Genomic DNA, 13,159 nt, shown 5'->3' on the forward strand with positions numbered 1-13,159 from the left:
GCACACCTTTACACCAATATGCAATATTGGTTGAACAGTAGAAAATGTAGCATGTAGAGTGGCGTATTCATCCTAAAACCACTCCTGAACACAGCCTCAACAGCAAGAACCTGCGCTTCCTTTTCAATCTCTTGTAGACCTCTATCTAAGTACAGATATGATCTCTATATAAGTAGACCATATTTGACCCACTGAGTGAGCTTCCTTATTGCGCAGTATGGCAACTTCCAAATAATATAATATGGATCTGTGTTACTTAAAGCAATGGTGGGAAGACTAAGCTAAGAACCTTCTTTGCCTAGATTTGGTTGGTTAATGTTCTAGAAGTGAAGTGCAAGTACCAACTTCAGTACAAGATTCTAGCCAGTGTTTTAGGAGGATATGGCACTGACTTCAGCTTGATTCCATTTTCAGCAATGGCCCACGCTACCAGCAGATGCTTTTCCCAGATATTCTTCTTATTTACAATATAAATGTCATTACATTTCTTCTGGAAGTCAGGATTAGTATAACTTAATCACGTTCCCAGAGCAAGGAAGTTAAGAATATCTTCATTTTTCCATCCATAGGGCATTAAGGGCTGCAGACAATTTTCTATCGATCACTCTCTGGGTAGCATGGAAAAATGTTAACGTTTTAAAATGTCAGTCTTATTTTTCTATCTCCTGTACAAGCCTTCCCTTCTTACCCAATAATTAAAGTTTAGAGAGGGTCAGTGCTTTCTTCTAGACCCTCATTTCTTCTTACAAGGTATTCTTTACCGAGACAATCTTGTTTACATTCTCTACATCAATTAATATCTCTAAGCTGCTGACTTTGATATACATGTATTTTTACCAGACTCTAATCATGCATTATGATCAATTTCCTACCAAATATTTTTGTTTAGATTTTGAGAGATGTCTCTAAAAGCTAAATGCATCCTCTTCCATTCAAATCAAAAATATTATTAAATTTTACTCTATTTCCTATTTCAGTTGATAATATCAAGTGAGAAAGTCATAAATCTGGTACAGATTTGCATATTGTAGTTAGCATCACTAGTTTTCAAGAAATCAGTTTTTCTCACTTCCAGGCTAGAACTCCCCACAGTGCTTGTGAACCCCTTAAAGTAGGTGAGGACCATGTGACTAGGTCCTGCCAAATAGCCCTGAGAGTGACCACGGAGGAGACTTACTGATGAGATGAGGGAATTGAAAGATTGAAGCAAGCGTGGATTTTGAATTATCACAGATGACACTAGCTATAGAGAGACATTCAAAACCCACAGCAGAATTTTCATGAATGAGAAATAAGTTTTCATTTTGATAAGCCATTGCAACGTCATTGTAGTTTGTTACTATGACCAAATATATTGATTAAGAATATCAGAGTCATTCTGGCTGGTTTTGAAAATTGTAATACTTTAAGAAATTAATTTAAATTATCCTGTGAGTAGTTTCCTTATTTATATAATGGTGATAATCTCAGTTCTTGCCTCATAGGGTTGATCAGAAAGTGGGAGGGAGTAATTTATGCAAAGAACTCATTATAAGTTACAGAACAAAAATTGTTAGCCATCTTTGTATTTATTATTTAATTCACCATGAAATGTGAATTTTGTCAACTAATTAGTTTTTTTTAATGTTTCTATTTATCCTCACTACTACAAATTGAATCTAATCTAAACTAATGTCTTACCTGAACTTACTGATATGGTTTGCTAAAATATCTTCCATTATCCACTCTGGTACCTTTTAAACCATTCTCCAATTTCCTGCCTGAGTGGTCTTTACAAAACGCAGATATTATCCAACAATCTCCCTTCTGCTTAAGAGATTTAAACAGTTTCCCATTGCTTTCTGGATAAGGATTAGATCACTAAGGTCATCTGTATGACCTTGCTAAGATCTGGTCCCTACCTATATTTTAAATGCATCTCCTATTACATGGGGTCATGCTATTGTGTTCTATCGACACTGTCTTTCAGCTCCTCAAGAACATGCCATGCTTCCTCCTATCACAGAACTTTTATGTAAACATTGTTAGACTCTGGGAAACTCTTTTGTTGAGAACTTGCTTCTCATCACTTATAGCTCAATGCAAACAATCACTTCTTCAGAGAAATCTACTCCATTTCTGTAGCCAAAATAAGGTTCCTTTATTATAAACTCTCGTTCAGCAATACACCTTTGCTTCCATTACCTGTGGAAAAAGACTCAAATGCACTTTCCTATAAACTTTTAGGAAAGTGCTAAATATTTGACCCTTGACTCTGTTTGTTCCAAAGTCAATCGTTACAGCACAATTTATTTCTACCTTGCAAGAACAGCAAGAAACTTTTTTTAAAAGCACTGTTGAAATATTTTATTGTGCCTATGTAAGCACAAAGGAAAACATTAAATACAAACAGGACTAGTACAGGTCAGGAAAGAGTTTAGGTAAAGTTATGCTGTCGTATTTTGCATATAATGGGAAATTACCAAACTGAGTAATGGGAGGTCAATAATGTACTAATAGCATAGTTTATGTCTCCATATCTGGAAGAATCCTACCCTTTGCCAAGGTTTAAAGCCAATAGAAGTTAGATACTCCAGAGAGAAAAACAAAAATCTATAATGTATTGCAGTATACAGCTAGATACTTCTCTGTGTGTCCTTTATAAAGATGAACAAGATTTTCACATTTTCAGCTTGAGTTCTACTTTTTTTTTTTTTGTTTTTAAGACAGTCTTACTCTGTCCCCCATGCTAGAGTGCAGTGGCGCCATCTCGGCTCACTGCAACCTCCGCCTCCCATGTTCGAGCCATTCTCCTGTCTCAGCCTTCCGAGTAGCTGGAATTACAGGCATGTGCCAGCACGCTGGGCTAATTTTTGTATTTTTAGTGGAGATGGAGTTTTGCCCTGTTGGTCAGGCTTGTCTCAAACTCCTGACCTTAAGTGATCTGCCCGCCTTGGCCTCCCAAACTGCTAGGATTACAGGCGTGAGCCCCAGCACCCAGTGGAGAACTTCTTATGACAGCACATTTCAGTTTAGATTTATGTATTTAGCAGCTTATTTACTAAAGCTCAACCTCCTCTTCTAGAGTGTGAACTGTGAGCATCATGTCTATTTTTAATCATCATTTTATACCCAGTATCTAATACAAAATCTGGTTTATAATGTATGTCTGCTGATTTTATTTAACACAAATGAAGGCATACATAACTGATGGTGGCAGGGCACAGGCCAATGATAATCGTGGTTTTTAAAGAAAAAAAATCTTGAAAATCAGAATAATAGTTAATATAAGGTACATATTTATTGATAACTAAATGAAAGATTCTGCAGAGCAAAGAGCTTGCCAACTTCTTTCTCTTTATCATGTTTTAAGACAAATGGCATCATAAGGGAAAATCTAGGCTTCCCTTAGGGAAAGAAGTATAGGAAATATAAAGGAAGAAAACAAGATATGAGTAAATCTGAGAAGAAGAGAATGGTTGACATAGACAGCACAGTAAATGAACAAAGTAGGGAGGGGTGTCAACAGAATAAGATAGAGTTTGACTAGTGGAGTGAGAGACCAGAAAATACCAAGAAGGACAGAGGCTGCAATTTGTTTTCTCATGTCTGTTTACACTGCTTCTTTAATAATATAACCCCTGACTTTTAGCTGGCACAATACTGTCTAAAGTCTACATTATGCAACCTACCTTCCAGCTAGGTGTGGGTGTATGACTGATTTCTGACTAGAAGAATGTGAACCTTGTGGAGATTGTCTTCACAAGGAAAGGGCAATACTCAGTTTTTCTTTTTTTACTTCCTCTTGTGGAAATGTGGATACAATGTTTGGAACCACAGCAACTATCTGAAGTCAATTAATGGCCTTAGAGGCTGAGACAAAAGATAAATGTTAAAAAATTCCTTAAAACATTATAGAAGAACATAAGTGTATTGTGTTTTTCAGTAAGAGCCCTTAAAAAAGACTCTTATTCCAGCTAACAGTGAAGTATTGAATACATGGATCTAATGTTGCTCCCTACTCAACTATGACAGTTATAGTAGAAAGTGCATAAAACCTCAAGAACAAGAAGAATAAGGAGAAAATTTCAATAAAATTTTAGAAGTAGAAAACACATGAACAAATTATAGTTAAATAAGCATACTTGAAAGAGTTGAATCCCAAATGGGCAGTGGAAAAAGCTGAGAACTAAGAACCAACCAGTTACACCACAAGAATCCTCAAAAGGCAGAGGAACCAGCTGTACAAAGTACATTAATAACTAGTAGTATAAGAGGGGACATTAAAATAAGGCGGATGTATTAAGTGTAGTTTCAAAGCCTTTAACATGGATTTAACCACACACTTTAACTGATCAAGATGAGTAAAATTTAGGAGAGATTTTTCAATGTGTTAATGATATCGGATTAGACATGAAATTTGGCAAGTTAACCTTAAGGTTAACTGTATTGCTCATTAAGAATGTTATACTTCTTGCAAGTATAATATTATAGAAATTTTTAGTTGAAATGTAAGAAAACAATGATCATCCTTTGTAAAGAAGTAGACATATATTTGTTTAATGTCTCTTTTAAATTAATCTCATAATAAATGTGAAAGCAAGATATAGTGTAAGGTAATGCATTAAAAAGGAGTCTTAAAATCTTACAGTTCAGCATGGTTCACTAAGAAAGTATTCCTTATCTACATTGTAACACATGTTTCTTTAGCTTTAGAAAATAGAAACTGGAGTATGTTGAATCAGACCTCAGCCCTTAGGGTATAAATTATACTGGCTTCCAAATTTGCCATCATTTGACAGATACTAAAATAGAAATATTCCCAGTCTCAAAAATGTTCTTGAACTTCGTTTTGTGATTTAAAAATAAAATTCAAATATTCATTTTATTCCAAAAGTATTTCCTTTATATAGAGAATTAGAAACTTATTTGGTGAGAAGAAAATATTGTCAATACTTATTATATCATATTCTTTTCAATTACAAAAACAAGATCTGCTCTGTCTTCACTCTGTTTGAATCAGAGTAGTTCTAGTTTTTATTTGCTTCCTACATCGGATGTCTGCATAATATTTTGTTTAAAGAGAAGGCTGTTATTCCAGGTAACAGTGAAGTATTGGCTATATTAATCTAATGTTGCTTCCTACTCAACTATGTCAATTACAGTAGAAAGATTTTTTATATACACGAAACCTCAAGAACAACAAGAATAAGAAAGGAGAAAATTTCAACAACATTTCAGAAACAGAAAAACACACCAACAAATTTTAGTTACCTAAGTAGACTTGAAAGAGTTGTATCTGTATGTTCAGCTCCCCTGTTCTTTGTTCTTCATTTTAAAGTTTAACTTTCTTGGTCTCTTTGTCTCCTTGCCCCTAGTTTCAGTAAACAACCCCCTCCTAGCCTCTATCGTCTGCTCTGTCCTGTGTCACCGCTGGTCACCTGCTCTGACCTGAGTCATCCTGAGTCACGTGTTCTGTAACCATCCTTCCCGCCAAACTACTCATCCCACCACTCTGGCTCCTACCCCGCTCTCTTTAAAATAGCCAGTCGGAATTAGCTTTGACTGTGTGTTCCAATCCTAGCCAATAGGGGAACAACACAACAGTAGGGGCTACTTGTGTCGGGAATAAGAATCTTTTCCCCTCCCTTGCTTAGGTGTGCTTTTGCCATTGCTCCATCCACGAGGTACACCCTTCTAAAGAAGTGAAATTGCCTTGCTGAGACAAAGAAAGAAGGAAAGAAAGAAAAAGGAAGGAAGGAAGGAAGGAAGGAAGGAAGGAAGGAAGGAAGGAAGGAAGGAAGGAAGGAAGGAAGGAAGGAAGGAAGGAAGGAAGGAAGTTAATCCCAAATGGAAAGTGGAAAAAGCTGAGACCCAACCAATTACACCAGAGATTTCTCAAAAGGCAGAGGAACCAGCTGTACAAAGTACATTAATAACTAGTAGTATAAGAGGGGACATAAAATAAGGCAGATCTATTAAGTATAGGTTAAAAATAGTGGATCCTGTATTATATGCTTCTTCATTCCTAGGGACTTGCCACTGCCAATCCAGCAAATCTCTAGAGGAGAACACCAGATTCAATTGAAAGACTGAGTCTTATATTTACAATAGCTTCATTAAATGACCACAGTCATTCTGAATGCAGAACGCAGAGACCCTAAACTCTCTTAATTGATGTTTGGCAGAATACTGGCAGCCGGAGACTTAATCTTTAGCCAGGAAAGTAAAAGACACTTCTGGGGGAATCGAACAGGCCCAAAAGAAAAGATACAAAGATAGGGACATTTGGAAGGATTCCTCGGCAAACAGGCCACCTGGATTAATCTATGGTAATGCTCAAGTTAGATAAGTATTCTTCCCCATCCTGCTGGAGAGGGATATAGAGTTTCTAAATCAGATTTTAGTTTTTTCTTTCTTTATCATAAGCAGGTTGCTAAAATTAACAAACATCTGAAGAAAACTCCTAATATGAAAAACAAAAATCTAACTAAGCAAAAAGAATAATGTAACTGAAAGGAAATATCTTTTCAGGAAGAAGGGAATGTCAAAAGATTACCAGTAATGTCTTCAAAGATGTAACATATATCACAGCCATAAAACAAGAACTCAGAGAATTTTAAACAGTTGGGCAGAAATGAAAAACTCAGCACAATATTTGCAAGATAGCAAAGAAAAAATAAGAAAGAGGAGAGCAAAAATAAATTTAGACTCAAACATTCAGGAATTCCAATGCTAAAAGAAATTGAGCCATTTAGAGTGAACAGAGAAAGCAAGAAGGAAAATCATCAAAGAAATAGTGCAGAAAGTTTTCCTAGAACTGAAATTTTAAAAATCAGCATGAACCCAGCACAATGGATGAAAGTAGATACATGGCTATGATTTGGATAGTTCAGGATGCTAAAGATAAAGAGAAGATCATACAAAATTAAGAAAAAGTTAATATTTTAGAAATTACATATAAAGAATCATGGATCTAACTTCAGGTTTTTGCAGTAGACTGATAATAAAAAAACAACAGTAGAATGCCTTCACATTTATCCAGGAAAAATATTTTTTCAACTTAGAATTCTATGCTTAGCAAAACTAATAATTATTTATGAGAGTATAATGAAAGCATTTTCAGACATTAAATATCTCAAAAAACAAAAATGGACCTCAGGCACCCCTTGTTTAGAAGACACCAAAAATAGAGAGTAAATGAAGGAAAGGGAGAGTACATGTTGGAGACATCAGGAGATTCACCATGAAGAGAGAAAAAGAGAATCACCAGAAGGTGAGAGCTGGGATGAATCTTGCATTATTTATGTGCTGCAGACACAGAGGCCTGCCCATCAGTCCATAATGAAATAGTGTGACTCAAATTATAGTTACACTGAGGACTGTCATAACCAAAGTCCTCACTGCCATTGTACTATCTTTTAAATCCAAAGACAAATTTTGCCAGCTTAGCCTGGCCCATATTATTATTCACACTTTGCTTGGTCACAAACTGGTGAAGTTCTTCTTGTACCTTTAATACCCTGTTCTCGAAAATGACTGGGTACTCTTTTCTCTCTATGGAAGTATTCTGCTTAAATTTATACCTGAAAGTTAGAAATAAGTCAAAATAAGCCTATAATCTGAATACATGGAAGAGCCACAGCTCACTTCTTCTGAACAAGTACTTTGGGACCGCATTACAGTCAGGTGCCATGATTCTGTTGCACACATGTGTTGTATACATTCTTCTATACGTTATATTTTATAATAAACAGGGATTTAAAAGTATTGTGGTGCTAAAAATTCTTTGAAATCATTAGTGCTTTATACATACACCCATTCTATAATAGCAATAAAGACATCGTAGTTTAAAAATATAACTTAGTTGCAAAATATTTAAAACATTGCAATCAATAAAATGTTATTATCCCTTTTACATATTTCTAAAATAATGTATGTCCTCTTAGTGTTCCTTAGTGGTTAGGGTTATTCAGCTGTAAATATTTGAATATATCTCTTTGGTGTTCTCAGAGTGGTTCACATTATTTAGGTATGTTAAATGGGCATATAAATCCTTAGTATTTTCATCCTGATTAGGGTTAATTGTGGCATATGTGGCTCCATTGATGACCGAGAGTCTCAGGCTACGTTGCTAATTTGAACAAGTGTTCACTTCTTCTCCTTCTTGCAATTTCAGTGTACTTCAGAGAATAATGCATACTCAAATATACCGCCTTCCCAGAGAAGAGATGCTCTTTCAAAGTCAAATTTTACTTTAAAAGTAATTATAATTTACTGGAATTAATGTTAGTACCTCAAATTGCATAAGCCCCACAGTAGAAACATACCTGTTTTGGCAATAATGTAGATACCTTTTAGGACACTGATAAAAAGTAATACTATACATTGTTTATATATTCTATATTACTTGAAAAGTTGAGGGCAGCAGGTTTTTTACACTTTTCAAAGTTCACTAATTTAAGTGAATTAAATAAATGTCAAATTTTTGCAGAAATCTAAATAACTATTTCCTGATTAATTAAACATAATTAAAGTAGTCATTTCCTGCCTATCATTTAAGATTGGATAGTACAATAAGAAACAGATTTTCAAAAGTGCTTTAAAGTCAAATTAGAATCTAATTTATAAAAAGCTCAATATTATTCAAAATCTGAACATTTATATGAGGTATGTTATTTGAGGATATTTGCCACCAAACAAACCAATGCTGAGATTTTTAGCAGTGCTTTGTGCAATCTCTAAAATTATATTTTCAGCTAATTATCATTGACATAAGAATTTTAACTTAAAATGACCATGAGACTAGAAATTTAGAAAACATTTGGATATTTAATCTAATTTAGATATCAAGCACTTTGATTATGCAACTTTTGTGAGTTAAAAAAATTCTTCACTGAGTTTCTTTTTCATTTTTTTCTCTCAGTGGTTCTGATTATAGTTGTTTTGCTTAGCAAAGTATATGTTACAATTTATCATTATAAAAGTTCCTATTGGTATGTAAACATCTATGCCACATCATAACTAAGAGTAATATTAGGCCTATCTCTTTCTCTGTTTTTTGGTGAATTACACTGAATTATCAATGTGTAAAGAATTATTAAATAGGATATGAGTTCAACCTTAAATTTCAGTGATCACTGTATAGTCTTATACAACCTAATGTACAAAGTCAATATCCACTCATAGAAAAGGTAATATCATGTCTGTCACCTCTAGAACTACTATTTGTCTTATTTTAACTGCTCTGAACTTAAGATTACTTTTTATATCCCAGTTCAGCATTTTCCAGATCTGAGTAGGTCCTCCCATAAGTGTTTTTCTTCTTGTCTTCAGGCAGTTGGGAAGTGGCCATCCTTGAGGACCTAGAAATGTTTAGGATATGTGCTTCTCTTAATGTAAAGAGTGTACAGTGCATTCATTACACATACAAGAGAAAAATGATAGACAATGCTGAAAGTAAAATGAACATAATTTTAATGATTTTTTTTTAATTTTGTGCATTGGATTCAAACAGCAAACTGTGTGCACTCAACTGTTATCACAATGTTGTCAAGAGGTCTGTGTCTTTTACCATTTTACACACAATTGTTCATTACAGTATGTTGTCAGCCTCGTGGAAACCAGGGGTGTGGCATGGTAAGCAGTGGTGGTAGTGCACCTAGCTTTTATATTATCTAACTTGAAAATATTTCTCTTCTATGATTCCTTTTTTCTTGATAAAAATAGTTTTCACCAAACGTTGGTGGTGCACACGCACTACCATTCATGCTTGACATCACACCCCTGACAGGAACACATGTTCTTGTTTTGTTGATAAAAAGTATTACAAAAATTTCCATACAAAAACTATTTTCATAGAAATCTTGCATTTCCACAAATAAACCTGAACATTTTTTGAAAAAAAACTGTTCAAGAATTTTGTTCATTTAACATTGTGACTGTATTGATAAATGCAGTCCATATCCAAGTTCTCTCACAGATTTTTCTATAGATGACCAGTCCCCTTTCTCGTATCACTGAGATCTGCCCATGCTCCATCAAGTTCATTTACAGCAGGAACAGGGTTTGGATTGCTATGTCTGAATGTTAGAATGAAAGCTTTAGTCTTCCACACAGCCAATACTCAGCCCTTTTTTACAACTTAAAGATTGCAAAACATTATCCTTTTAATTCAGAATCACTGAACCAACTGTTTTCATTATTATTATTATTATTATTATTATTATTTGGGATACGGGGGTTAGAGAAAAGGTGTTGGGGGAATAGAAAGGGATATGGTAGAGTTGCATGTTAAATCTTCTGCCTTAGGGAACTTAAGAGAAGCATTATTGCCTTGAAAACTGGCATTTCTATCTCAATCAGAGACACAGACTGTCAAAAAAAACAAAAAGGAAAAAAAAAAGGAAAATAAGTGATAAACGTCTGCTTTATATTCCAACTCTCATGGGATTCAAATTTGTTTTGCATTACATTTTTTCACATCCTATAAACACATACTGTGTATTCAGACAATAATTATACTGAGTAGTTGGGGGGCTAGTTGCATCATCACCTCTATGATCTGGGTGTTCAGAAGACTGTACTGTTCTGTAATACTACAGTTTTTGCTGATTCCAAATATTTGTACTCTGAGTGACACTTTGATTGGTTGCCCTGCTGGGCGTCGATATTCCATCTCCTGGCAACAGTTGAGCTTCAAAAGGAACCTGTAATTTCTCACTGGACTGCATTTGAAACCAGCCACAAAATGCGCATGTAACATTCACTCAGAAGAAGGGAGGAACCCATGATTAACAGTGTAACCCCGTGTAACTTGGTTGATCCATGATGCTTGTAAATCAAGTCTGATCATTGCAACTGCTTAGATCACAGAGTCTCTAGTTCATAGACACAGCGGCATGAGGTAACTCATTTTATTTTGCACAGGTTGCATATTTCCACAGGAAACATTCTCGCTAAATTGTTTGGAAAAAGACGACAGTTTGTGCTTGGGTGTTTGGCCTCCCAGCTTTATGCCATGGTTTCTTTACCTGGCAACCTTCTGTCGTTAAATGTGTGCATGTTGATAACTTCCTCTGTTTTCACAATAACTGGGGCCTGTGGCTTATGTTTTAACCGACGCTGGCACTTCAGGGACATCCTCAATTCTTCTACCATGGCACTACAGAAGGACCTCTACAGAAGAACACAGAAAAATTAAATATTACAAAAATACATAAACTGTAACTGTCCAAGATCAATATTAAAATCATTCTCAACAGACTTGTCACATAACATCCTTGAAGGTATGAAAATTTTCATTGTTAAAGTTATAACAAATTGTCACACTTTAAACACTCAACCCATGATAATTAAAATAGTCTATAAAAGTGGACTAAAGAAAATCTCTACCCGATACTGAAATGAACAACCAGCTAGTAATGTATATATTACACATATATTAAATAAAATGTTCTTATGACATTACATAAAATTGATTAGCATGAGATAGAATTCTACTTTAAAATTTAAATACAATGACAATTGTATACAAGAAACCCATTCTTGATATAAAAAAATAGAAAAATCGTACTACTTTTCAGATCACAACATGAGATATGCAAATGTTGTTTGAACATTGATTCTTCATTGTACATCTCAAAACAAAAATAGCACTCACACAGACATAAAATATGGAAAACAACTTCTGGCATTTCATTATGTCTTTTTTGTGATTACGCCTATAGAAACATTGACAGTGATTACAAACAAATATGACTTAGTCATGAAATGACAAATTATAGCATGTTAGACACCTACAAACAAATATTAATGTTTTGTCATCATTAGCTTGATAACTGAGAGCTGATAATTTATCAAATGAGAAAAAATATGACCCTATGTTGTTTTTGTCTTAGTTCCCATCTCATTGGAAATAGATTTGCTAGAACCTCAGTTTATCTGGGGCTTATTGTTACAGCTCCTCAAAATTTATATTGTAGAGTCACATATATGAAACAAAATTTTGTTAGTCTCTCTCCCCACCTGATTGAGATACATGTGAAGACTTATTTGTGCATTAGCTGCTTTATTGATTATCCACTTAGACTATTTCTAAGACAACATAATGAAAATATTTAAGACCATATGTGTGTCATTTTTCAGTATATATTTACAGTTAGGCAGGAAGAAAAATTTCAAGAGGTCTATTCCACAGCACGGCCACTATAGTTAATAATAATGTATTATTGAAAAGTGCTAAAAGAGTGAATAAGTGCTCTCACTACAAAAAAAATAAATATGTGAGGTAATGAATTTGCTAATTAGATATATCTAACCATTTCACAATGTATATATACATCAAAACATGTTGTATATGATACATACATGCAATTTTATATGTTAACTTACATTTTTAAAAAGTTTGCATAATAGTTTGTGCCAGTCAAAACACACTTTGAATTAATCAGGTGTCTGTGTGTCAGAGAAAACTGATTCAGAGAGAGGGTGGATAACTGTCTACATTTCACACCTAAGATTCCAGCAACATATCCAGATATATCCAGTTTTATGATTTTGACATTGCTCTATTACTTTCTCTGTCAATCTCTGGCTATATCCTAATTTTTCTTTGATAGGCTCCTTAAAGAGCTTCCTTAATGGTCTTCCTAATTCTATGTCTGTGCGACTCTTCTGTAAAGGCTCACAATTCCAGGACAATCTATTTTTTAAATATCAATTATTAATAGCATTTTCTCCTTTAGTAAACAAGTCAAACTAAAATCTATTATGTTTTTTCATCATGACTTCTCTGATCTAGCCTTCTCCCCCTTCCCCATTGCTTCCACCTCTCTCTCTCTCTCTCTTTCTCCTCACATTGCTTTTACTGGTGGGACTTCCATTAATATTTTCCCTTTGTTTCTCCTTGCTCTGGTACCCTGCTGAGTTCTTTCATCTTTCACATCATCCCAGTTTTATCTCCTACCTCAGGATATGGCTCAAGTTTTAACTTAATTAGGAAGCCCTTTCCACTTGACCAGGCACATTATTTTGTTTTCACAACCTGATTTTGTTTTATCCTCTCAGTATTTTCCACTCATTATCCTGTTTTTCTGTTTGACCTGTCGGTGCTCTATGTATCTCTCTCCCTGATGTGTGTAGAGCAGAGATCAAGTTCTCATGGCACTGCTTGTACACA

The 13,159-nt window shown here is 34.6% G+C and overlaps 1 protein-coding gene across 6 annotated transcripts in view; it reads right to left on the minus strand.

Moving 5' to 3' along the window:
- Positions 1 to 9,439: 9,439 nt before the first annotated feature.
- The window catches only part of GRIK2 (glutamate ionotropic receptor kainate type subunit 2), a 744,221-nt gene continuing 740,501 nt past the window's right edge, over positions 9,440 to 13,159 (minus strand). For 3 of the 6 annotated variants that reach the window (XM_030929512.1, XM_030929513.1, XM_030929514.1), the window contains one exon: positions 9,440 to 11,157. In XM_030929512.1, coding sequence (XP_030785372.1) covers positions 10,993 to 11,157 — 165 coding nt within the window. In that variant the 3' untranslated portion in view covers positions 9,440 to 10,992. The remainder of the gene's footprint in view (positions 11,158 to 13,159) is intronic. The other 3 variants (XM_030929516.1, XM_030929515.1, XM_010389419.2) reach the window with 2 other exon arrangements.

This window comes from Rhinopithecus roxellana, chromosome 4 (genome assembly GCF_007565055.1).
Source record: "Rhinopithecus roxellana isolate Shanxi Qingling chromosome 4, ASM756505v1, whole genome shotgun sequence".
Taxonomy (NCBI): domain Eukaryota; kingdom Metazoa; phylum Chordata; class Mammalia; order Primates; family Cercopithecidae; genus Rhinopithecus; species Rhinopithecus roxellana.